At 50.7% G+C, this 25,417-nt stretch overlaps 7 protein-coding genes and 1 non-coding gene across 8 annotated transcripts; 4 read left to right on the forward strand and 4 right to left on the reverse strand.

The window, feature by feature from the left end:
* The first annotated feature begins 887 nt into the window (after window positions 1-887).
* On the forward strand, window positions 888-6,518 carry BU24DRAFT_450129 (acetyl-CoA synthetase-like protein). The gene is made up of 9 exons (XM_033531004.1): window positions 888-1,165; window positions 1,233-1,609; window positions 1,674-1,844; window positions 1,909-2,385; window positions 2,436-2,754; window positions 2,810-5,549; window positions 5,618-5,920; window positions 5,976-6,108; window positions 6,175-6,518. The coding sequence occupies exons 1-9, from the start codon at window positions 913-915 to the stop codon at window positions 6,511-6,513; spliced, it is 5,112 nt and encodes a 1,703-aa protein (XP_033383750.1). The 5' UTR covers window positions 888-912; the 3' UTR covers window positions 6,514-6,518.
* Window positions 6,518-8,662, reverse strand: BU24DRAFT_421711 (MFS general substrate transporter). The gene has a single exon (XM_033527791.1). It carries the CDS (start codon window positions 8,471-8,473, stop codon window positions 6,764-6,766), a length of 1,710 nt encoding a protein of 569 aa, XP_033383751.1. The 5' UTR covers window positions 8,474-8,662; the 3' UTR covers window positions 6,518-6,763.
* A 583-nt stretch (window positions 8,663-9,245) lies between these two features.
* BU24DRAFT_177751 (uncharacterized protein) lies at window positions 9,246-11,275 on the forward strand. Its single transcript, XM_033521577.1, has 2 exons — window positions 9,246-9,361; window positions 9,414-11,275. The coding sequence occupies exon 2, from the start codon at window positions 9,553-9,555 to the stop codon at window positions 10,960-10,962; it is 1,410 nt and encodes a 469-aa protein (XP_033383752.1). The 5' UTR covers window positions 9,246-9,361; window positions 9,414-9,552; the 3' UTR covers window positions 10,963-11,275.
* Window positions 11,276-11,587: 312 nt separating this feature from the next.
* On the forward strand, window positions 11,588-12,577 carry BU24DRAFT_461660 (NAD(P)-binding protein; the record flags this gene model as incomplete). The annotated part of the gene is made up of 1 exon (XM_033531914.1): window positions 11,588-12,577. The coding sequence occupies one exon, from the start codon at window positions 11,588-11,590 to the stop codon at window positions 12,575-12,577; it is 990 nt and encodes a 329-aa protein (XP_033383753.1).
* A 244-nt stretch (window positions 12,578-12,821) lies between these two features.
* Window positions 12,822-14,328, reverse strand: BU24DRAFT_461661 (PLP-dependent transferase; the record flags this gene model as incomplete). Its single annotated transcript, XM_033531915.1, has 4 exons — window positions 12,822-13,271; window positions 13,343-13,770; window positions 13,875-14,079; window positions 14,137-14,328. 4 exons carry the CDS (start codon window positions 14,326-14,328, stop codon window positions 12,822-12,824), a joined length of 1,275 nt encoding a protein of 424 aa, XP_033383754.1.
* A 2,702-nt stretch (window positions 14,329-17,030) lies between these two features.
* Window positions 17,031-17,116, forward strand: BU24DRAFT_t32. Its single transcript has one exon. It is a non-coding gene; the product is annotated as a tRNA-Thr (tRNA).
* A 3,362-nt stretch (window positions 17,117-20,478) lies between these two features.
* BU24DRAFT_390728 (uncharacterized protein) lies at window positions 20,479-22,026 on the reverse strand. Its single transcript, XM_033525082.1, has 2 exons — window positions 21,883-22,026; window positions 20,479-21,802 (listed from the first exon to the last, which is right to left on the reverse strand). Exon 2 carries the CDS (start codon window positions 21,605-21,607, stop codon window positions 20,516-20,518), a length of 1,092 nt encoding a protein of 363 aa, XP_033383755.1. The 5' UTR covers window positions 21,608-21,802; window positions 21,883-22,026; the 3' UTR covers window positions 20,479-20,515.
* Window positions 22,027-23,201: 1,175 nt separating this feature from the next.
* BU24DRAFT_177797 (uncharacterized protein) lies at window positions 23,202-24,685 on the reverse strand. The gene is made up of 2 exons (XM_033521578.1): window positions 23,407-24,685; window positions 23,202-23,355 (listed from the first exon to the last, which is right to left on the reverse strand). The coding sequence occupies exons 1-2, from the start codon at window positions 24,275-24,277 to the stop codon at window positions 23,303-23,305; spliced, it is 924 nt and encodes a 307-aa protein (XP_033383756.1). The 5' UTR covers window positions 24,278-24,685; the 3' UTR covers window positions 23,202-23,302.
* Window positions 24,686-25,417: the final 732 nt, after the last annotated feature.

The following is a 25,417-nucleotide window of genomic DNA, read 5'->3' on the forward strand; positions in this document are numbered from 1 at the left end:
CAAATGGTTCCCCTGGAGCATGCTACGGCATTCGAAGATGCAGCGCCTATGATCAGAGACGTGTATTGGAACACGATGGATTTCTCTCAAGATCGATCTTCTCTAGATGATCTTTCTAGCTCCGGAATTCCTAGAGTAGTAGAGAACAGCCATCAGCAGCATTTCAACCGCATGGAGCTGTGGCGCCACTTTCACGAATATCCTTTGGGTTGGACAGTGGCAACCATTTAATTTACATGCTTCTTTTCAGGCTTGTGGAGCAAACAATATATGTATCCAGGTGGGGAAAATGCACAAACGGGACGACTTCCGAATATTGACAATGCGAGAAATTTTCGGAACAGTGACCACTCCAGGCCAGAGATTGAGAAGACATTTTCACCTTTGCAAGCATCTATCTAGGCCGGAATGCTGAGGTCACTGATGAATGACCATATGAGATCCTCCTGTTGCAGCGTGCCGAACCGAACACGCTCCCTTGACGCCATCGGGTTAAACCACACAACTGGACCCTGCACGAGCCTTTTTGATGAGATTGAACAGCCACGTAGCGCTCGGTACTGCTACTTTGCTTAGCCGAATCAAGTGATGAGAAGATTTTGTGATGATCGCAGCAGTAGAGGTCGCTCCAGGGTAGCACTGCTGATCTTGACCCACAATAGGACTTTCGTATAGCAGACCACCAATCCTAGGTTCAAAGTGGATGTATTCATGCCTTGACGTAACAATGCCGGTGGGGGCAATTTTAAACAAAGTCTATGGAATGATGAAGACCTCTTTCTGCTTTCAAACCCTAGATGCCAATGTTGCGGATAGATTCGCTTGAGGTGGATATATAAACACATCGTCAAAGCACGTCGTTGTGGTTGGAAAAGGCAGGTTAATATACCATGAGCCTTTCAAGACATCAAAATGCAGCTTTTCACTGATGATATGTGTCTGCTCTCTGGACCTTCAAGCGGAGTCGCAGAGAAGCACACCGCTGTCGGTCCACCACACACGGCGCCTCCCCGGAGCGTGTTCCCTTTGACTAGAAGTCAAGAGGGAATGTGGCTCGAGTTTGCAACCGATCCCACGAGTACAAAATACAACCTTACTTTGGAATGGGATGTTGGACAGAAACAAGATGGTGAGGCTGTGCCAACGACGACAGCTGTTTTTGATGGTAAGTCTTTTTGTTTCTTGAAAGAGTGACCATAGATCAATATGAATGTGACTAACCATCAGAGCAGTTATACATACCCTGACCAAGCGTCACCCCAACTTACGATCCACTTTTGTCGAAGTTGACAATAAACCTCATATCCAGGAGTTTGACGCTGGAGCTACCGTGCCTGATATACGAATACTATACCGGCCCGATGCAACACTTACAGAGCCATTAGTGACGCCAACTCTCCGGCGTCCCTTCGACCTACGCAACGAGTTCTCAGTACGATGGATCATATTGAAGGCTGGGGGCAGCTTGCGAATCTACCTTGTGTCACACCACATCATGGTAGACGGTCAATCGATGTCTATGATTTCTCGTGAATTTATGGACCTTTTACAAGACCCGGCTGTTCAGCTACCTCAACTCGCACCTTTCAGCAGTATGCATATGATCGAGGTATGTTGACCCTATATGGATCGATCCATTAATGAGAATCCACTAATACAAGCTGAATGCACAGAAAGCCTGGGCACGATCACCTTTGTATACCGCAAATCGAGAAGTGCTACTATCACAAGTAATAAATAAAGACAACGGACCATGGCCGCATCTGAGTCGACACCATACCTTGACTTCTAGCGATACTGATCCTTATCGAAAGATAGAATCATGGACCACATTCACCAAAGAAGTAAAATTTCCCTGCTCTTCTTTCCAACACTTTATATGAACTTATGAGCTAACATAATTTGTAGGATCTCGGGCAATGGAGCCAGATTTTCAAGACATCCTGGTTCCGTGTAGCCACAACACTAGTCGGCCTCCTCGTCCTGGACCAAACCCGCCCACAACGAAACAAAGATCTCGTCCTTTCAGTTGGTTTTGGAAGCCGACCGAAAGAGATGAACTCCTGCATTGGACAATTTGCCAACGCTCTACCTGTAAAAGTCCCCCTGTGGAAGATCTTAGAGTCCAAGAGCGCAGGCCGCAATTTCGCATCTCTCGTATCAGCAACCGGCAAGAACATCAGCGCCGTCAAGAAGGCCGAGATGTTCCCAGCTGTAGATGTCGTTCGAGCTTGCCGCAGTGCGACTGTCGATTACGAACCCCCTCGAGTTGCTGTCACATACTCACCCAAGCTGGCTAAGCCTGAGTGTCGTTTGTTCCCAGTTGAGGGAACATGGGACTTGTTCTTTTGCTTCCTCGAATACGAGAATGATGTCAAGCTAGGTGTCAGTTCGGCATTTTCGTTGAAGATCGCATATGCTGACAGGCATGATAGGTCATCTACAATCCCAAGGTCTTCTCTCTGCAACAAATTCGTGACATGGAGACTAAATTTGAAGGTCTCGTACAGCTTAGCAAGACTGAGAAGATTCAACTTGATGATATGCTTGATTGGCTTCCGAGTTATCCAGCGCTGCCCACGGAGAATTCAACTGCTTCCCCGAGCGTATCGAACAATCCTCTAAAACATGTCCATCAGTTAATTGATGCCCACTCGCTGACCAATCCGAACTCCATTGCGTTGCATTCCAGCGAGCTGGGGATGTCCATGACGTACTCAGAGCTATATTCATCCACAGAGAAGAAAGCCCGAGGTATGTCGGCCAACACGTAAATCAATAACCAGACTGTGCTAATGCATCTAAACAGTCCTCAATTCGAAAGGTATCGGGCGAGAGTCTCGCGTCGTCCTTCAACTCCGTCGCGGATTCGCCTTGATGGAATGGATTCTGGCCATCCTCAAAAGTGGCGCTGCCTACATCTATCTCGATCCAGACCTGTCCGATGTGCAACAGTCTAAGATCTTAGATGTTTGCAAATCGCAACTAGTTATCGATCAAGACACTGCTTATGAACTACTTCGCACTTCGCTTGATACAGAGGATGACCTGCGCGGTATTGAATTGGAAGAGGTTAAATATGGTACACAGGACAGTGACCTTGCCTATATGATCTTCACATCTGGCTCGACGGGTGAGCCCAAAGGTGTCATGGTTGAACATGGAAACATCGCCGCCTTCTCTCGAGCCGCTCTCGACGGGACATATGAATGTGGATTCGGTACACGAGTTCTGCAATTTGCGTCGTTCTCTTTCGACGCATCTATACTTGAATGGACTTCGGCTCTCTGTTCAGGTGCTACGCTGTGCTTTGCTCAGCATCCCAAACAGCTCCTCGGCGACTATCTCGCGGATGTGCTAGAGCAAAATAAGGTCTCTTTCCTTCAAATCACGCCGACTGCATTGGAGACTTTGCCATACTCGAGGGAAGTATCTCACCTCCGACAGATTTCCGTTGGCGGCGAGGCACCCTCACGAGAGATCTTTGCTAAGTGGCATTCCCGTGTCAATCTAGTTAATTCCTATGGACCGACAGAGGCAGCCATTGCAGTGACCTTCAACAAGATCGACAAAACAGACCCATTGCCTGAATTGATATCAGTAGGTCGCCCATCAATACCCGAAACAATGGTCCACATCTGCTCCGAGGATTTCACCTCAACCCTGCTACCGAACTCACAAGGCGAGGTATGCATCGCCGGCCCTCAAGTCGCCAGGGGATATTGCGAGAAGCCCGAAATCACAGCGAAGCACTTCGCGGTACACGCCAACGGACAGCGCATGTATCGCACCGGAGACCGCGGGCAGCTACTCGACGACGGTTCACTCCTGATCACGGGTCGAATTGATCGAGACTTCAAGGTGCGTGGATACCGCATCTCGCCCGAAGAAATCGAGATCGCAATCATGGATGCCAACTGTGGAGTACGTGAGTGCTCTGTTCAGCTTTCGGCTACCGGTCTTGAGATATTGGCTTGTGTTGCACCTGCATATGCCCAGCCGAAGGCACTCATGAGTGCTTTGAGGAATCAATTAGCGCTGCATAAGGTTCCTTCTAGAATTATTGCTGTTTCTACTTTGCCTAAGAGTTCAAGTGGCAAGATTGATCACAAAGCGGTGAGAGCTCAAGGACTCTTTGACAAGCCCAGTTCTAGGCTCCGGGGTTCACGGTCAGAGACATCGGAAGCCAGTGAAGAAGACGAGGATGAAGGTCTAGGAAGCTTGACCTACGATGCAGCCAAAAAAACAATCGCCAATATCTGGATGGACGTTCTTGGACTTCCAGAGCCGCCTCCTGATACCGCCAAGTTCTTCGACCTCGGTGGCCACAGTCTGCTCGTCGGAAAACTCCATGCGCAACTCAAAACGGCATTTCCCTCAAAGCCCATCAGGCAAATTGATCTGTTCAATCAATCCACTATTCGACAGCAGGTCGCACTAGTAGGTGGTGAAAAGAGTACACCACGCAAGCTCAAGTTGTCTACCACTTCCCGCAAGCGCTCATCTCGCAAGACATCCAACACCTCCCGCCGGAGACGGAATGATTCTGACGATCGCGTCGCAACGACGACGCCTACCATTGACACTGAAAATATGATTGCACAGATATGGAAGAACGTGTTGCAGTTGTCTGAAGCACCCTCTTCAGACACCAAGTTCTTCGACCTCGGTGGACACAGTTTGCTTATCCCCCGAATACATGAAGAGTTTAAGCGATCATTCCCTGAGACACACGTTCGCATCGTGGATCTCTTCCAATTAGCAACCATCAAACAACAGGCTTCGCTGTTTGCAGGAGCTCGCAACCTCAGCACACAAGACCCCATACAAAGAGTAGAAAGACATCGGGATACCCAATACGTCGATTCAAGTGAAGACTCCTCTTCGAGAACGCAATCCGACGTAGAATCCGGCTCCATCACTCCAGCCACATCGCACACCAGCTCTAGCATCTATACCCAAGACTCCGAAGTCGCCATCATCGGTGTAGGGGGTCGATTCCCCCGTGCCAGAAACACCGATGAGTTCTACGAGAACCTCCTCGCCCGCCAATCAGGCGTATCAACGTCCGAAACCACCAGAGAAACCCTCCCAGGCAACACCTGGATCCCGAAAGCGGGCACATTACAAGACATCGAAGACTTCGACCACGAGTTCTGGAAGATCCCTCGGGAAGAAGCCATAGAGATGGACCCACAACAACGTATCCTGCTAGAAGTCGCCTACGAAGCTCTCTACGACGCAGGAATCTCCATCGAAAGCATTGGTAACGAACGACACATTGGCTTGTTCGTCGGTGCCGCTGCAAACAGCTACCATCTCCAAACCGAATCAGTGACTTCGGACTCCTTCCTGCGCGAGAACAAGGGTCTGTTCGGCGCGTCGTTGTCGGCTCGCACGGCGTACCATCTGAACCTCAGTGGGCCGAACGTCACGGTTCAGACGAACTGTGCGAGTAGCATCGTGGCGTTGTCGCTCGCGTGCGACGCCATTCGTCAGGGGCGTTGCGATACAGCTGTGGTAGCGGGTGTCAGTGTCCAATTGTTTGAGTAAGTCCTTCCCACACCATGCACACATACATCCACAGATTTCCGCTAACAGCAACCTAAAACGATAGTGGGGGATACGTTGCGAAAGAAGGACACATGTTCTCCATGAAAGGCGAATGCAACCCCTTCGACGCGCGCGCCGACGGAACCGTCCCTGCTGATGCCGTCGCTGCAGTCGTGCTTCAACGTCATGACAAGGCAGTGGAAGATAACAACCCCATCTACGCCAACGTTCTGGGTACGGGAATCGGATCCGATGGTGCGATAGAGAAGGCCGGGTATCAGATCTCGTCGCCCAGGGGCCAGGCTGAAGTGATCAAGTCGGCGTGGAGGGCTGCGGGCTTGAAGCCAGAGAGACTTAGATATGCTGAGTAAGTCCTATCTCTAATCTTTCAAGTATAATGCCGCTAAGTAGACAATTTATAGGGCACACGGAAGCGGCACCCCCATCGGCGACTCCCTCGAGCTCGAAGGCCTCTGTCTCGCCATCCGCGAGGCTGGCGGTATAAGAGCGCCCTTCACGGTCGGCTCCACGAAGGGCAGCATTGGAAACTCACAGGTAAGATCCACCATCACCATCTCTTCACTACCTTGAACCCACCAACTAACACTCCACTCCCCACAGCACGCATCCGGCCTCGTCTCCCTCATCAAGCTCTGCAAATCCATGCAAGGAGGTGTCGTGCCACCAACTGGGGGCTTCCAGTCGCCCAACGAAATGATCGATTCCAGTCTGCCGATTGAGTTCGCGAGTGGGGAGGTCAAGCTTTCGCGCGACGATGTGCTCAGCGTTTCGGCGAGTGGGTGGGGAGGCGTGAATTCTTATGCGATTCTGGGGCATCCTGAGGAGGGGGTGAGGAAGCGGAGGACGAGGAATGTGCCCGAGGGGACGTTTGAGAGGAGGACATTGAGGGCGCCGAGGTTGGGGAGGGAGATAGTGGAGGTTGGGCAGCAGGCTGTTTAGATGTGTATAGAGATTTTGTATCTAATTGAAATGACTGGAACGATCATGTATCTATCAGACCGGGCCATATATGTGAAACTCCTATCCGTCTTCTATGGTATAGACATGTAGATGTACATGTACATCTTTCCATCTATGTAAACTCCCTCAATTCCTCTCCTTTTCATCTACTAATATTGGGTATCAACAATCAACAAAAAACAATTCTTTTGAGGAAAGCAAATAACCGGGTAATCCACCAACCACAAAACTACTGATCCATACCATCTCGCAGGTGCAAGTAGTTCGTGTACATGGGCCTCGTCCACCTCCTGATCGACTTGCCCCAGTACATCATAGGCGCCGACAAGATCATGACGACGAAGCTGATGACGGCCAAAGCGATGAAGCAGTTCTGGATGCCCGAGTCGAGCCAACCGCTAGCGGCGAAGGTGAAGATCATGGCCAAGGTGTTGTTGATCACGGCAACACCCACCATACCCTCGAGAATCATATCCGGGTACGCGTCGGCCAGATACGTGATACTTAGATCTCCAGCACAGCCGTAGCCGAAACCGATGAAACCCAGGCCTACGTAGGGAACCGGCCAGGCCCAACCGTGCTCGGATCCGATGCCGAAGAGGAGCATGCCGGCGGGGAAGATGAGTGCGCAGGGCACCATGAGCGCGAGACGGAACTCTGCCTCCATGATGCCGTTGTTGCGGCGACTCATCCAGATCTGGAATTTGTCACTGAGGTAGCCTCCGTAGAAACAACCGATTACGCTGCCGATGAGGCAGGCGAGGTTCATGTTGGCTACTGCGGCATCGCTGTAGTACCATGGAGGTCCGATCCAGTGGTCCTCCTGGACGGTGAGATAGTACGAAAGGCAGACGTTTTGCATGCCCCACTGAAGACCTGCGTAGATGCAAGCTGGGAATGTGAAAATGCGGAGAGTGGACCATAAGCGCTTTCCGTATTGCTTGAAACCCCAACCACGTAGGTTGGGTGCAGGCGTGATAACGGCGATACGCTGCCAGTACGTCTTGCGCTGGCTGAATGAAACGGAAATGCGTCGTTGTGCCGTGGCGATGGGATTTGAGCCGACATTCTTCTCATCTGGGTACTGCGCAGCAGTCGACGGAGGTGCTGCCTCGACAGTGCCATCGGCAGCATGTGGTACAGCAGTCGGATCCGCTGGGGAATCATCGATAACCTGGGATTGAAGAGATAGGTATCGATCACGCGGGAATGAGGTCTCCTCCAATCCAAAGTAGAAAATGGCGAGTGTGATGACAGATGCAATGCCTCCCCAATATCCAATCCAGCGCCAACCCAAGGAGCTGCTCGCGATATGGCCACCAAGCAGTGGGCCGATGTAAGTTCCTAGTGAGGTTGCTAGAGTGTACAGTCCCAGAGAGGTTCCATTCTGGTGCTCAAACCAAATGTCGAGGAGGGATAGTTGTACAGCAGCCTCGCCGACGGCCTCAGATGCACCAACAAAAAGCTGGGTCCAAATGGTGTCGTTCTTATTCTGGAGTCTGCCAAACCAGAAATTGCCAATAATGCCCCAGACGCAGCTCACGAGGTATGCGATTCTGCGGCCATAAAGATGGGAACCCGGGGATGCTAGGAGCGTCCAGTACCCTATCCCGATAAAGAGAATACCGGCGCCGGTGTTGAAGACGTCATAGCTTATGCCATACTCTTCGTTAACGCCTACAGCAGCCGCACCCGCCGTGTTGGCGGTGCCAGCAGTCAGGGCAGTAATATAGCAAACAAGAAGGGTGTGCCAAATTTTGCGCGCCAAACTCCAGTTCAGGGGATCGTTAGGTGACTGTGTTGGCTGTGGAACAAGGATAACATCGCCATGTTTTTCGAGGAGACTGTCGTCAGAGGTGCTCGCGTGCTCATCTTTGATGATACGTCGCGAGCCCGGAAGCAGCTCTTCTTGGAGATTATGGATTTGGAGGTCTTCCATACAGGCTATCTCTTTGCCTGAATACAATCCAGTACAATTGAAATTCCTTTTTTTTTCTTGTTAGGCGCAAATGCGATAGGTTAGAAAGTCCGTGCAGGGGTAAAATTTTTATCGTGTTCAAAGATATGGAAGAGATTGGAAAGGCCTTCACTCAGATTTCACACGGCTCTACCGAGCCGCATCAGACTCTGTTGTGTCAATCCGGGGGGTGTAAAAAGAAGAAAGAAAAGAATAAAATGCAGGAAAGAAGGACTGAAGAAGAGAGGGTGAAAGTTGATAATGTATGATTGTAGGAAGTGAACTAGTCCGGTTCAGGACTTTTCGCCGTGCTTTTACGGCGCGTCGCGATCCGAAGCGAGAGGTACGAGGCAAATTGGGCCTCTTATCTTTGGTGATCTCCGTACCAACCCGCGCCACAGTTCGCCTTCAGCTTCCTTTGTTCTTCCATGAACTCAAATCTGATGGTTCGAACCAAACATCTTCTGTGGGAATAATCCATGGCCATAAAGGGAATTAGAAGTATCTCAGTGGCGGAAGATGATGACTGCGGAACGCATCCGATAGGTCAGGAGGCCCTTCCTAGAGATTTCTTCCAACCATCGGATCGGAATTGAACCCATTTCTGCGAAATCGAAGAGGGTTTCCCCCATAATCATAAATGGCTATACTCAACAATGAACATGAAGTTCTCACGATGACAGTCAGGTCAGGTCATGGCCATTGGCGGTGGCTGGAATTGGATTGTTCTACCCCACAGTGGAATTGTCATCAAGACCACCGGCGGCGGCTTGGCACGAATTATCGCAGTCGCTCCCGAAGTCACGGGGCTTGAGTTAGGCACGTTAGGGTCATTTATGGCTTCGTTCATTCGTTCATATTCGTTCCATCGTACGTTATCGATAACTAGGCAAGCTTGACTCCTACTCCTACTGACGGCTAGCTGTGTTCCTCTGGATTCCCTTCGTGTTCCATCAACAATCCGCAAATTCTCCTCACCAGACTATGCATTGGGTGTCCAACGTTGACTGCCATCTCGTGGTAAGCAGCAGGACCCCATACCCACCCGGAACCGTATCGCCATGGGAGATTCACGACCGCGCCAGCGCAAATTTGCCCCGCGTTCCAGGCAAGGCTGCTTGACCTGTCGCGCTCGCCGCAAGAGATGCGACGAGAAACGACCAGATTGCCACAATTGCACTCGTCTGAATCTGAAGTGCGAATGGCAAACCCAGCGTCAGATCGTTCCCGAAGCGGAACGCGATCCGTCCCCACAGCCTTCGACTTCTACCGAGTTGATCTTCTCCCCGAGAGCATCGCTGGATCCCTGGGATTCTCTCCCTGGGGAAAAGGGTGCCGAGAGTAAGCATCTCCTCCAGTACTACATTGAAGCATTCGTACCAAGTATCTCCGTGGCCTCGACCCCTTCAAGCTTCTACACCTCGCTGTACATCCCTATGGCCTTCCAGTCCAATGGTATTCTAGACGCCATTACCGCCTTGTCATCTGCCCAATTAGCCAGGAGGACCACCAATCCACAGAGAGTACAATATCTACAGCAGCTCTCCGCAAAGCATCAAGTAAAATGCCACGAGTTTATCAGAGAGCGTATCTCCCCAACGGGAGAGCCGATCTCGGATACTTATCAGGTCATTGGCATGCTTATGTTATTAGTGGGGCTCGAGTGCCTTCTCGGAAACAAGCATACGAAATGGCTCTCTCAGATGCGTTGCGCCCGGAAACTCCTGAACTCATTGTATCTTGATCAGGGTATGATGACTTCGTGGGAGCTGGAGTCCCTCCACAGACACTTCACCTACCATGATGTGATGGCCTCACTGATGACCAGGGCATCGCCTTCTGACACGTTCTATCCCAGCGAACGTGACTTCTCTCCCTTCCTCTCACTGGGTGATGGGAATGCCATTGATCCATTGATGGGTATTTCGTACACCCTCTGTTCGCTCATACGTCGGATTCAGTACGTCACCGCACCCAATCCTGCGTTTCCCCACCTCTCGGGAGCTGCCTTCAAATCAATAGAAGAGGATATCAAGCAGTGGACTTACGAAAGCCCTCTCTCTTCGCCGTGCATTGATCTTCCGCTCGGACTAGACCTTATCGCATTGGCGGAGTCATATCGACTAGCAGCGTTGATACAACTGTATCACAATTCAGAAGAGCACAAACCTCTCATACCGGTATGCGCTGCTAGAGCGATGCAGTTCCTCTCTAGAATACCTCCCGGAAGTCCTGCCGAGTCGAGTATGCTTTATCCAATGTTCCTCGCCGGCGCAGAGTTGGACGAGGAGGCCCAGATTGCGCTTTGCTTTCAACGATTGTCGAATATCCAAGAGCGCAATAGATACGAGAACGTAGGCATGGTACAACAAGTACTACAAGAAGTCTGGAGACCGACTCTAAATGGACAAGAGAAACGAGATTGGGCAGAAGTATTGAAGGAATGGAATTGGTCGTTCAGTCTTGGGTGAATGCCACGACAAGATTTTAAGAAGATTCGTGCATTGGAAAGTCATTCCGCACGACGACGCCATTGCTATTCGATGGGAAAATTGCCGCCATTGCGCGCCCATTAACCAGAACAGTAACGGACTGCACCAGCCATATCACAGAAAACATAGAGGGGTAGCTTAGCAGAGTACGCGTCCGAGTCCGAGTGCGGGGTATCTCACCCGCATCTCTACTTCTTGACCTCTTTCGTACACCTGCACAGCTCAATCTATATCACACACGGCCACCCATCATCGACATGTCTAGTCATTGGCGCGGGGCTTTGCTACAAGGCACAAGTTGTTGTGTTAACCGAGACCTATCATGGCCAGCTTAGAGGCTCATCGTCCCCGCTGACTCGCTTGGTGTACGGCCCGTACCATCAATGCAACTACTTTTCTACTTACCTAGGCAAGTGTTCGGCGAGACACATGCACAGGGTTCATGAAACCTATAACAGCGACTATGTTGGTTGTTCGGGGACTTCGGTCTTCATCTTCGCCAACAATATATCATACGGTGTAGATCGCCTCCTCTAAACTCCCGACCAAGAATATACCACCCCGAGTACGGCTGTACGCATTGTAACGGACGTTAGGCGCAGACATGTCCTCACCTCTTCCCCCCGGCGCAGGGCTTGTTTCACCTAAATCTCCATCCATAGACTTCACATCGCCATTGGACACATCCACCCTCAAAGACAGATCAGTCTTGATCACGGGCGGCGCCAGTGGAATTGGCCTAGCATGTGTCGAGAAGATAGCATCACACGGTGCTCTCGTCACCGTTGCGGATGTTCAAGACAACGCAGGTCAAGACGCGGTTAAGGCCCTCACATCAAAGGGCTACAAAGTCCAATACGTCCATTGCGACGTCACTGACTACACCTCCCAAGTCGACGCTTTCAAATCAGCCATAAGATTCGGAGGCGGCGGCATCGACGTCTTCGTCCCCAATGCCGGAATCATCGCCCAGGAGAACCTCGTCGACATGGCCGCGGCCACGGAACCATCCTTGGACACAGTTCCCCCAGAGCCCGGGTACAGCGGAGGCGATGTGAACCTCAAAGGCGTATACTTGGGCTGTTACCTCGCGCTCCACTACTTCAGGCTCCCTCCGCCTGTTGGGGCTACACCGTTCAAGAAATCGATCGTCCTCGTTGCGTCTGCGGCTGGATACCTGGGCTATCCGAACAGCACGACATACAGCCTCAGCAAGTTCGGCGTCCGTGGCATATTCTACGGCATTCGAGACAAGGCGAGCCAGTCCGGCGTCCGCGTTAACCTGGTCGCACCTTTCTACGTCAAGACGCCCATGACGGATGTCCTGGAAGGCGATTCCAAAGCAAGCGTCCACATGTTGGGCTTTGCACCCCTCGAGAATGTAGTCGATGCCGTGTTGAGGTTCAGCGCGAACCAGGAGTTGGAGGGCCGCAGTGCGGTGCTGAGTCCCCAGGGAAGTTTCGACACTGAGGATGATGTCTATGGTTCTTACGGAGGTGTCGTGATGCAGAAGAGGATGAGTGCGATGATGGAGGAGATTCTTGCGAAGATGGCTCCGAAAGAGAATGGTGCTCAAGAGAACGGTGTTCATTAGCTCATTTTGCATCGCTGGTCAGACATATCTTTGCTGATCTCGCACAGCACGTTTCTATGCGATTGTCTTTGTTAGTATGTATAGCGCAATTATCATTACCAGAACCATACGTTTCCATTAGCCGAAGCTGAATATCCAAACATCCCATCCGAAATCAGCCCTCCTCCCTATTTTTTTCCCATAACTCAACCAACCAACCAAGAAAGAATGAAAGAAAGCCGTTACAAGAAGCGAACCCAATCAATCACTGACCCTCCTTAACCAAAAACTCCCCAATCCTCTCCACCGCCCTCCGCATCACCTCCACCGGCACCGAAAACCGCACCCTCGCCCACCCAAACTCCCCCTCGACGCCATTATAAAACCTCCCGGCCCCGACCCTCACCCCCATCACCGCCAACCGGTTGAAATACGCCCGCTCCTCCACCGCGCTCTTGACGTTCATGCCCAGCCGCGCGAAGAGCAGGATCCCGTGCGTCGGCGCCACGAACGCGACGCCCCAGTTTTCCAGCGCCGCGGCGAGGATCCGGTACGATGCGGTCAAGCGCTCGGAGTTGAGGGAGATGAGGGTGGGGAGTTGGTGCCAGGTGAGTAGGGAGGTGAGGAAGAGGGAGGCGATGCTGTTGGTGTGGTGGGCTGTTAGGAGGGACATGGCTTTGCATAGGGCGGGGTTTTGCTGGGATATCAGACAGCCCTGGATGAAGTCCCTCGAGTTAGAACAATGTTTGGCAGTTCGGAATGGTAGGGGTAGAGGGGACGGCTTACGATTCGAAGGCCGCTGCAGCCGAATAGCTTGCTCGCGCTCCAGACTACGTGCACGCGGCTTGGATCGACCTTTACGGCGCCCTCTGGGACGAGCGGTTCGGTGAGGGATAAGGCTGATACGAAGGTCGGTGCCTCGTCCGGTATGCTCTGCAGCGTCGTCAGGGCGTACAATTCGTCCGACACGAGATGGAGGCCGCGCTCCTGGCAGAACTCCATGACCTCGACGAGCGTGCGTTTGGGGTAGCAGCGCGAGAGCGGGTTGTTGGGGTTGCAGAGCAGCACGGCCTTGATTCGCGACCTGTCGTCTGCGAAGTTGTAGGCGGCGAGCAGAGACGGTAGCAGGTAGTTGTCGTAGTTTTGGTACGTCGGCGAGTGGGCGACTAGGATGTTGACGTTTGCTCGTGATGTGAGAATCGGGTCGAACCCATCTGAATCAATGTTTCAGCCTGCGATGCTTTGTGCTCTTTTTGCGTTTTTGGGGGGATTCAGAGAGGAGGTGCGGTGGGTGGAAGTGTGGAGTAGTGTGCCATACGCCAATATGGTCCTGGGATGATGACGCTATCGCCCTCATCGCATATCGAGTGGATTACATTCTCAATTGCGTCGCTTGCTCCCGCCGTCAGGACTATTTGTTCCGTGAGCACGGGGTGGATTGGGTTGAAGTAGCGGTTGAAGAATGAAGCCATGGCTTCCCGGACGGCTTGCTCTCCGCCATTGCTAGGCGGCATATCAAAACTCTGTAGCACAAAAGAGGTTTAGATATTGTCCTTGCCGGAGGTATTTCCGATCCTTACCTGACTGATCAAATTGGATTCAATTGCGGTCTTGAAAAATTGGCCCACTTCGCTACGCAGGACTTCATTTTGGGCATTGGACAAGTCGATAGCAGTGGTTGCATTGTAATTTTTGGGCGGTTCGAGAGCAATGCCTTTGGGGAGGATATCTTTCAAGGCTCGGTCCGCTCGATTGGACAGGCCCGAATCCATGTTTATTGTACTCGTAGATTGCTGAAATGAGTTCCCTCTGATTAATTTGCTGCGGGCTGGAAATATATCAGACCATTTGTTTGCTGACGGGGGCATTCGCCGTGATGTAAGAACCCCTCGCGTTCGATCGAGAGGAAGAGTAGAAAAGGCACACACGCGAACGATATGTTACAGAGTAAATAGATATGTAGGTAAGATCACGCATCCACGCAAGCCGAGCCCAAGTTGGTTCGAGGGGGCAGCCTTTATGCCGGGCGGTCTACGCCGCAAATGCGAGCCAGGAACAAAGAACCAGTCGGACGTCGTTGCAGCTTCAGGGGAGCCCGAATGGGTGTTCAGAGTCGCTCGCTTATCAAGGGCCTTTTGGGCACAAGTTCCCGCCTGCATCATGCGCGTCGACCCTGAATGGCACACCTCTGCAGCTCTGTAGCTCTGCATCCTGAGAGAGGGACCAGAATTGGGACCTGGTTGTTTGCAATAGGCATACGCTCAGTACGGAGTACGTTAGGTACCTATGTACGATGATACGAGTAGACAAGCCTCTTAGTTAGTTAATGTACCTGACGCAATCCTTCTGTAACCTCCTCCTCCTCTTCTTAGCAAAACAGGTAAGCACATTGCGACGACCGATTATGGTGAGATGGTCGAAACCCCCCACGAGATGAAGGTACATAGTGTGCTGAGCAGGTGATCCCGCATTCCTGCATCTGGGTGGCGCCCTGTCTGAACTTTGGAACAGCGGATACAGAACCAATCCAATGAGTCCATTCCCTCAAGAACACGATTGAAGATGCGGTCTCCCTCAACGAAAGAAGGTCTTTGGTTTGAGGTTCTTTTTTTTCTTCCCTTGTAGAGCGTAGAGGTAAGGGTGCTAAGGCAGCTAACTCAAAGCAGGTAAGAATCCTCCCAACTCTCATCCCACTAGACTCGAACATTCCTCAACCTTGTCTACAGTCTTGCGTCTTGTCTTGTCTTGTTCCTCGATCTTTTTCATTTCTTCCCTTCCCCGACCCGAGATCCCCCTATGTCCACACTTTCCCTCAATCAGTAACCAATCCGCCCAATCCAAGGTCCACGTTTGACTTCAGCCAACGCGGGATTGACATCGTTCCCAGTCCGGCGGCGGCCCGTGTCGAACTCGAGACGATCCGGGCCAACTGAACGTCGTCTGCACTGTGCAGGGTTATAAGTGTCGCGGTTCCGCGCGCCGCGGCGGCGCGGCCGTTGACAATGCGAGGCCGTGCGCGTGCATGGTGTTGACGGCAGATTCTTCAAAGGACGTTAGAGGACCCATTGTCGTAAATAGGTGTGATGTGAGTTGGTCTTGCATGACGCCGTTGGTTTTGCTTTCGCACGTGCAAATGCCTTTCGAGTCTCCGGCATCGTCTATTTGCCAGTTTGATGCCATTGATGTTTGTCCAATCGGCACTCGTCAGAATGTTCGATCCTTCTCCGCAGTTTGCGTTGACATAGGCACAGATCGTGATGTCCAATACTGATATGATGTATCTATGGGCATCGAGTTTGAATCCAAATGCTTGGAGGCAACCGATCATAGTAAAGTGCCTATAAAGTCATGGAACGGGTTCAGATTGAACACTTAGTGCAGTGTCGAATAGCTACCCTTTGTAGGGGCATTGGCGGCGTTGATGGGACATGTTGGCGTGAGGTTCTCGTCGTAAAAAAGTTGTGCGTTCAATGGTGGAGCGGGCGACATACAGCAAGGCAAAGACTATGCAGGATCTTTGTTTTGGCAGCGTGACTTGGTATATTGGGCATGGTTCATGAGCCTACGACTGATTCGCATCCTTTGCTATTGGTTTTTAAGCCCAACAGGAGTGTCGTGCGGTGAGTAAAGCTCCGTTGCATTTATGGCCAATTCAGTGGAATATTGGCAAATGTGGGCGGACTGGCCATTGGCCTTATGATTGAAGATCTCTTCACAATCGCGTTCAATGCAATTGATCAGGACAACGCATCTCAAAGTTCCCTTCAGCACTCGCAAATGGGCATGTTATCTGGGAGTATACATGCCCTTCGGCGATACTACTTGTGATTACTATCCAAAACACACACCGATCATGTTGCCCTAAAAGGTCATTGCTGGATCCCTGCTCTCATGGGTCTATTTACCCAGATCCCCCCAAGTATGTTATGCAAATGGTGCAGTGGCTGTATAGGAAATTGCAGCAAGTATGGAGAACCTTGTAGGATGACGAGTCCGCAACCCTCTGTCGGTGTGATTTCTAGCGAGGTCCAACATCTCGGGTTTGTTTGCAATTAGAAGAAAATCGTATTGTTGGTCCAACAATGGTCGAAATTCGCACATTGGGTAGGTACTAAGACACCATAAAATTCATGATCCTGTCACGGATGTTTGCATCTAGCCAGCATGAATAATGGTTCAACGGATAGATTGCCGGTTTTGCGTCTTTCGATGATTTCCAGAACTAAGGATGTAAAATGTAATCCTTGTGCCCAAGAGACCACCGAATGTTGTTCCGAATAAGCGCCAGTAGTGCCATCCTTAGTTCGTTATTGGATCGGGCCGGTAGACGAGCGGCGCACAGGCACTTTGAAACAGTCTTGCTCGTCCGGGTCTTTGAAGGATGCAGAAGACAAAGAGGTGAAGACAACGAACATGCTACGGGTATAATTATGCTGCAAATTCAAATTCCTTCATCAAAGAAATCTCAAGCGTAGCTCGCTTGGCTCAGTGGTAGAGCGTATCACTAGTAAGCCGTCTTAGGCCATGATAAGGTCATCAGTTCGATTCTGATAGTGAGCATTTCATTTTTTGCATTTTTATGAGCACCAGCCAGCATCAGCTAGTGTTTGTATACTTTTTTGCTCCTCTGTTATTTTTCAAACAATAACAGCCTCTTAATTAGCTAAATACATGTGTTTATTTTATATCTATAATATACAATCGTAATTGACTATTACAATATTTTTTACTTTCTTCTGCATGCACTTATTCATATACGTATCTTTGCCTAGGGAACTTGCAGCAAAACCGAAAGTAAATAACGGGCATCTCGCAACTAAACGAAAGTGGGCGAATGAAATGCAAATCAGATTGGACAGCTACTTTTCACCTCTATTTGGCTTTTTGAGCTTCTCATATGAAGAACGTTGGTTCAAGTTAAACGCCATCATGGCTCAGCAATGACAGGCTTACTCACGGATCGATCCTATTGGTCTAGGAAGCGAGATTCGACTTTTGTCTAGAGAGGAGGCTCTGAGGAGCCAAAGGCAGCACAAGAATTGCGGAAGCAGCACCCACATGGCGTTCTGATTGGCAGCCTGGAGCAGTGACGAGCTGGTTTCCTATTCCATGCGAACTGCTGTAAACCTGGTACGAGTAAGAAGGCCCAATTAAGGTTGGAAGGACTGCGTGTGCTATAGCGCCTAGCCTCATGCCTTGGTAAGACAAGTGAGTGTATGGAGTCACGTGCGCCAGCACCAAACAAATAAACATATCAACTCACATTGTTGGACTGATCATATTTTAGAAAACGACTCGATGATAGCTTAGCGAAGAATGAGTCGATGTTGTGATTATATCTCTGTCTACTTGTGACGAAAGCATAAGGTCTAGAACGAGAATACTTTCTTCCCACGGCGTAGTTCCCGGTATAACGTGAGAGATGGTACATCGTTTCCTCACAAGTGCATACTCTACTTCTACCTAACCTACTGATTGACTTTACTTGGAGTTGCTGCTCTAAAGAGTCTCTTCTGTCCCTGTGTTGAAAGGCCACGCAATGCCCTAGTCCATCCGTGAAGAAGATGTCGTCCAACCGTGGATGGCGATAACTGCATTTTGTTCAAGTCAGACAGACTGCTGGACAAAGTCCAGAATGATAAGCATGGAGATCCGTAAGGTCCCTTTACAACTAGACCGCCCGTGAAATGATAATCCGATGACATCTAGACTTTCGCAGTACCAAGTTGGTAAAGATCTTTGTTCGGGATCGGGATACCCGTCGTCTTACTACCCCACTTTACCCTTGATGCTGGGAAAATGCATTATGCTGCATTCCTTCACTGACTACTCGATTCCGAACATCATCGCCTTGCCTCATCCACAATGCCATGAAGAAACCACATCAAAACAAGGTTTTGCCGGTTACACAATATTCTAACCGCCGCAACGGCAAGCCTCAAATGTCGTGCATGTTCATACAACGCTCAATACGGCGACAACCATCCGCACCGTAGCACCGAATACAACACGGCCTTGTATCTCACGACATCTTGCCTCCAATTGGCGCAACAACCCGCCAGATGATGACAGGGACCATTCAGGCAGGGTATGGCCAAGTTGCGGGGGAGCATAAGTCGCCGGCAGATGTGACCCATCCCGCTCTTTTACTCAAATACTTTTATATTATGTATTATCCCTTCCTTCCCCGTGCCTCCGGCGGCGGGGGGAATGCGAAATGGGGGTTTCTAGGTCACGCGCGGGGACGGAGACGGGAACCTAGAACGCCTCGCGGGAGAAACCGCATTTCGCCCCCTCAATGCTATATGTAGGGCGGTGTGGGTCTACCTTAACTTTGACAGCCTGCCCTTAGTTTTTTCCTCTCTCAGATTTCTTTTCTCTTCCTCTTTATCTATCTATATCTGTCAAAGGTGTCTTTGCATACAATTTCGTTAGATATTATCATTATTGCAAACGTCTTGACTTCTACCGTGGTCGTGTGCGCATAGACTAAATCCGGCCTGGCTCTACCCACAACCTAAAAAAAATTATTCAATAGAACTCCAGACGGAAAGGAAACCGAAGCATATTTTCGCCGCGCACACACAAACATACCTATATACAAAATGTACCACCTCGACGGCTCCCCGGCAGGACCAGACACAAACCTCTTCGACATCGTCAAGCAACTCACGACGAAATACCAAACAGCGTATCTCAAGCGCAGGGAGATGGCGACGATGACCACAGCGGCGGCCGTGACTGCACCGACAAATCTGCAATCCGCGAGACCTTCCGTTTCGAGGAGTTCTACGCAGACGTCGCTTGACAAAGAGAAAGAGTAGGGGTTCGTCTTCACTGTAATCGTGTTAGAACGGGTGGAGGAGTGGACAGCATGATGGGGACCGAACTCGCGATTTCGACACAAGGACTACATACCACGGCGCGCAAGACAAGGCGCAAACGACAACACCGCACCTCGAACTCTTAAGACACCTCCGATTGAACCATCCTCCTAGCGATCGTGCATGCCGACCGAAACCACCATGACGGAGCCATCTACCCACCCACACACTCATCCCGGCGCAACGAAGGAACCCACACACATATTTGATCGCCCACACCAACCCACCGACCGCATTCGAGAACCATTCTCCCTCTTAAATCACGACAAGATTAACGATCCTCCCGGCGCATGTATCACCACTACGCATCAAAGACACCGCCCGCATCACCGATCCATCTATCCGCACCCGATACCGCACTCTCCCGTCATGCGAGACAAGTCTCAACATCGCAATCCGCAACCGCTGCATACAAGACATCCGGGGAGAGGATACAGCTAGAACAGCAAGGGCACGGTGCGCGACAACATATCCTTCCCGAGTCCAGACCGAGCCCATGCGATTCTACCTTCCACCTTCGATCCGTGGGAAATGCGTAAGAGAGATGGAACAGGGTACACCTACGAACCCCTCCCCCACCTAAAACGCCGTGCCGAAAACCATATAAGACAAACGCCTTCAACCACCAGAAGGAATCTTTTTTATTCTCTCGAGAAAGGACGAGTTGGAGTTAAACTTGGGAGATGCGGACAATAAGATTCCCTTCTGTCTCTTAGATCTCACAACTCTCTGAACTACTTTTTCTGTTTACTGTCTGGTGGTGTTTGTGTCCTCGGATATAATCTAGACGTACAAGATCCAGAGGCGGTTGTTTACTCACTTCTCTCCTCTTTATTTTTTTTCTAGGGGAGTGTTGGATTTTGGTGAAGTTGTAATTGAGACGTCGCGTCATGGAATTAGTGGTAGACAGAGAGATATTCAAGTCAAACAAGACGACTTGACTCGAAAAGAATATATACATTCACACTCCAACCTCAAAACCGCCTAAAACTATATATATATGTACAAGAAACCCCCCTCCCAACCCCCCTCTCTCCCCAAACAACTAGTCAAAGGTTGTTCATCCCAAGCCCACTCACGCCGTAGCCCCCGTAAGACTCAAACTATACTCCAACCCCTTCGTCACCTCCTCCGTAAGACTAAACGGATCATACAGCACGAGCTCCGGCGTATTCGCCACAACGACCGCCGCCTCCTCCCCCTCACTCAGCTCCGCCTTCGCAGTGCCGTCCGCGAAGTCCACATACCGCGTCGTCCCCGCGCCAGCATTACGAATAGACAGCGTAGCCGTGAACTTCCCCGTACTCTTGATGCTCGCGGAGACAGGTCCAGCGGAGGATGAGGTCTTGAGCGGGATGATGTTGGCGCCCATGTAGCGTGGCTTACGGGCGTCCTTAACCTTATACGACCCATCGGCCTGTACGTCCAAGTTATCGAAATCAATGCTACCCTTCTGGTCGTCGAAGACGGATTGCAGACTCGGGTGTCCGATATCCGCGAACGCCATGCGCGCCCAGTACCGCCCGACGACGTCCTGGATCGCCGTGCCGTTTGCGAGCCGCGCGAACGTGTGAAGCGGCGTCTCGTTGCTGCCGGCGCTGTACTGGATGAACGACTGGCGGATTGTGTCGGCGCCGAGGCCGGTGGTGTTGTCTGGGTTGTAGGTGAGGTAGCTGAGGAACGGCCAGGCTTCGTAATAGTTCCCCGTGTCCGCGGAGCCGTCGACGAGCACGGCGTGGGCGGAGCCGATGATCTTCTGGAGGTTGGCGCCCGTGGGGGTGGGGGAGGTGGGTTGGGAGTGCTTGGTGCGCGCGGAGGCGCACAGCGGGGAGGTTTGGTAGGTGTCGGCGAACCATTCGGCGACGGTTTCCCACCATGCGCCGGTGCGGGACTGGTCGACCCAGGTGCGGGCGTGGTAGGTGAGGCCGTGGCCGTATTCGTGGACGGTCACGCCCGGGACGGAGAGGTAGGTCGAGACGACTTCGAGGTACGACATCCCGGTTGTGAAGTCGGAGTGCATGACGCCGGCGGCGTTGCCGCTCAGGGAGGGAACGGAGTACACGTTGACTTTGGTCCAGGGTCCCGAGTCGGATTTGTCGTTGAAGGAGAGGCTGGATGAGCGCCAGTTGAGGTCCTCGACGAAGCAGGAGTAGGCGGCTTCGAGCATGTCCAGGGCCTTTTTGGAGGCGGTGTCGTCGTTGCCGTAGACGCGGAAGTGGGCTGAGTCTGAGAATTGGCTGCCTCCAGGTCCGATGTTGGCGTTGGCATCGAAGTTCGCGGGTGGTGTTGACGATGCCTGACGGGCCCTGGATCCGGCCGGGGCGGCGATGGCGATGGCCTGGAGAAGAGAAAGAAGGAAGGCCTGCTTGTTGGAAAACATGGTGTTAACGAATGACGATACAAAAAGAGTGAATAGGAATGAACGGAAATGGTTGTGGTTACATTTGCTGGTAGGGCATGCCTTTCATATATCAACGGCGCCTGAGGAGAAGTGCATCATCGCACGATCATAGTGTCCATGGCACTTCATGCAAACACCGCCGTTGCGCGACTCGCACGTCTCGGTTTGATGAAGAATTCCCACGTCATCGGCCTGCCAAGATGTCTTTTTAGAATTAGACGGCCGTTGAATTCTCCGAAAGTCGTTAAAGAATTAAGGAATTGAGATGAAAGGGGGGTTGATTGGTGGGTTGTTTCACCACTGTAGAAATCGAACTAGTTATAAATTATAACTATGTGAAACGTCAAAATAGGAGGAAGGCCTGACATGGCTCGAGAGCACGGACAGGCTTTGGGACGTAATGGTTTCTGCTCTTTAAGACAAATGATCTTCGATAGATGCAAGATTTAAACGTTATGCATAAATATTTCCTAATGCATTAAGCATCTTATATCGACTTGTTAGCCCGTTCATGGTCTTGAGATAAACGAAGTATAAAATGATCAGATATGCAAAAGTTCACTTACTATGCTTTTTGCCTTATTCCAGTAAATATTTTAAGAGAGGCCATACAACGTCACGGATCCTGAGTTATGACGCGAATTTGAGGCTTGGACCATGTGATGTTCCCACGTTGTCATCGTCGTCATGAGGCTGACTGGCGTAAGCTATGGTGAGAACTCGGATCCTCAGACTTCTAGTTCTGTTATGTGAGCAGCAGTTATGGGAAAGAAATGCGCGTCCATGATGAGATCATCTCATTGCATGACATCCCGTGGACATCAAGGAGAAAGAAAAGTCTTGGTTTGTAGTCTGATGAAGAGAAGATAATACATTGATACAGGATACAAAGTCAATTGCAGTCCGAAAAGATGCCCTTGGTGTTCTAAAGTAATACAAACATGGATGGAAAATTGAATCGTAGTAATTGTGACATGGTTCCACATCTACAAGCAGAGGGAAAGGGTATCTATGAAGAAAAGATGCTGAGACAGACGAAGGAAATTCATCCAAAGAAGCAGTCTCGAAAAGATCTAATCGCTACGTGAAGGATATGAGAAAGAGGAAAAGAGAAAAAGCAAAGGGGTTATCGACCACTCCAGCATAATGAATAAAATGACTGTATCGAAGTATGACTCTAAAATGATCATGAAAAGGAAAGGATAATCCAAAGTGGGTGAAACCGTCTAAGAGTGAGCATAAAAAGGCCATTGAATGCATCTATATCCGGAAATGGCTGTAAAAGGCAGGAAGAAAGGGGACGAGCCCACGTCCTCAATAAATGGTCATGTCCATGGGTGTGAATGGTCAAGCTCATGCCAATTATCTATCACGGAACTTCGTAATGTGTCGGTGTTGATTGAATTATGATCGTCCGGTGAAAAAGCCGTGCAACTTTTGCTCTTCTTGTAGAGTCAAGGACTAGGGACCAGGTTGCTTCATATCTTCGTACTCAACTTGGTAGTCCACGTCTCCTTTGGTCATGGTGTCAGCATTGCCGATAGCATTGGAAGGTAAAGACTCACCCGAATCATATATTTCTCGCACGAAGAGGCGACCCGGCGCGTGAGCCTGCTCTGTTGGGTCCTCGCTCACCCTTGATCTGTCTCTCCAGAAGTAGTACTTCTTACATTCGGATCCATCGGAGGTCACTCGTTGGTAGACCCTCACCCTCTCTGTGCCACAGCTCTTGCATGTACATTTGCACCCATGCCATTCCTTGATCGTGTTGCAGTGGAAGCATAGTTCTCCGATGCGGCTGGTCCACTTAATCTCTCCCTCGCGACCTTCATTCGAAGTTTTGATGATCCTTCTGATATGCCAGTTGCACCAGCGCGGTGGGACATGAAGGACACGCTCCGAATCTTTGGATGGCGGCTGGTGAGGCAATGGAGGACATTTGCGAGAAGTAAAATTGACCTGATCATAAACCTTTTTGCAGCCCCTGCAGTACACCATTGCTTTGTCGTCCTTAGAGGTCTTCAAATAGGCGCGGATCGCTTTCTGTGCGCATTCTGTGAGATCTCCCTGGGGGTAACCTTTCTTTAGATCAACGAATTTGTAGATTCCCCTACACGTGAATTTTAGGGCGAGGTGGGAATCTCGTTCAAGGTTGTCGGTGACCAAAAGGAAAACCTCTGGAGGAAGATCTCCCAGTGTCAGAGGAGTTTCCATGAGGATAGGTATTTGGTGGTTCGGATCTGATATTGTAGGCGGGAGAAGAGAGTTGTGAGGAAGTAGTAAAGAACATTTTGAGGAGAAAAGATAAGTGAAAAGATTGTGATTGCGCAAACCTCTGACACAAAGAAGCAGGTAGTCATAGACGGACTTGCGACTATGACGCGAAGTCATATCCGCCATTGTCACTGCTGCGCCGTGCTTCACTGACATTGCCATGACCACATCGGCAGCATCACATCAGAAAGGTAGGAACCGCCAAATCCTTTGAATGAACAAACCCTCTCTTCCAAGCCCTTTTGTACTCCTTTGCGTACGAAGGGTTTCATGTCAGGAGTTGGGTGCAAACTGAGCATGCAGACCTGCGGCCCGTGGGTACGTTTAGGCTCACTCTTGCCTCATGTGCCCAAAAAGGCAGAATGGCCATCGAAAACTGACGTGTTTTGGATAACACATTTCTCACTTAGGCTGTCCTGCCAGGACTAGGTTGCACCGTGAGACCCGCCCGCGCGTGATGGATGAGGGATGACTTGTGTGGTAGAGGAACGCAAAGGGCCCGAACATGTGATGCGCTGTCGTGGATGGCGAAGGACTACACAACATGGGAAATGACGTTTAATAAAGAGACTGCTGTGCCGATAAGTTGCTGAAATGGATATAGATAGCCCATAAAGTGTCACCTGTGTTGGACATATTTGTTCAACGAGTCAAGGACAAACGCTCCCGAAAGACGCAGTGTGTGCATTGCATTACACGACAGGGGCATTTGCAACGCCCAGCCCGTTCGAGAAGTATTTTCTGGAAGAAGACCCAACATTTACCTTCTGCGTGTTTAATTCTCATCGACGCAAGATGCAGGATTCGGTCATGTGACTTTTTGTGACTTTTTTGTTTGTGCTCGTACAAATCTGACGACGCTTGGACGATGCTACAGCCTCAGGGCTGTTACTTACTAAACAAAACGCCTGCTATTAGATGATATTCATGCTGGAGCACCTTTGTGGCTCTTCCTCGTCGCATTGACATATATCACAGTCAGCAGCCCAATTTTTCGGAAGGGCAGTAGAGTATCAGAGCTGGAGGAGTTGATGAGGCGTCACAGCAATCACGAGAGATCCAGGAGAAGGCATCCGGCAACGCGTTCCGACCGGGCAGCGCAGTGACCCAGTGCCGAGTACAGAGAATAGAGGAGCGAGACAGTGCATACTGGTGCGAGCTCTCTGCGGGGCCAGTGTTTGCATCCTGCCGCATGCTGTGCGTCCGATGGGTTAATGAAGGTTTCTGTCAGCACCTGCAGGCGGCGTCAATCCTTAGAACCGCTGCAACCGCACGGTGCGCTTCCAACCCCAACATTCGTCG

Source organism: Aaosphaeria arxii (genome assembly GCF_010015735.1).
Source record: "Aaosphaeria arxii CBS 175.79 unplaced genomic scaffold BU24scaffold_4, whole genome shotgun sequence".
Taxonomy (NCBI): Eukaryota; Fungi; Ascomycota; class Dothideomycetes; order Pleosporales; genus Aaosphaeria; species Aaosphaeria arxii.

Coding starts and splice junctions, on each gene's coding strand:
- BU24DRAFT_450129 (XM_033531004.1), top strand. CDS start 913: ATGCAGCTTTTCACTGATGATATGTGTCTGCTCTCTGGACCTTCAAGC. Junction 1,845..1,908: donor GGACCACATTCACCAAAGAA/GTAAAATTTCCC, acceptor CATAATTTGTAG/GATCTCGGGCAATGGAGCCA. Junction 5,550..5,617: donor GTCAGTGTCCAATTGTTTGA/GTAAGTCCTTCC, acceptor CTAAAACGATAG/TGGGGGATACGTTGCGAAAG.
- BU24DRAFT_421711 (XM_033527791.1), bottom strand. CDS start 8,473: ATGGAAGACCTCCAAATCCATAATCTCCAAGAAGAGCTGCTTCCGGGC.
- BU24DRAFT_177751 (XM_033521577.1), top strand. CDS start 9,553: ATGGGAGATTCACGACCGCGCCAGCGCAAATTTGCCCCGCGTTCCAGG.
- BU24DRAFT_390728 (XM_033525082.1), bottom strand. CDS start 21,607: ATGCTCGAAGCCGCCTACTCCTGCTTCGTCGAGGACCTCAACTGGCGC.
- BU24DRAFT_177797 (XM_033521578.1), bottom strand. CDS start 24,277: ATGGCAATGTCAGTGAAGCACGGCGCAGCAGTGACAATGGCGGATATG. Junction 23,356..23,406: donor GCGAGAAATATATGATTCGG/GTGAGTCTTTAC, acceptor CCATGACCAAAG/GAGACGTGGACTACCAAGTT.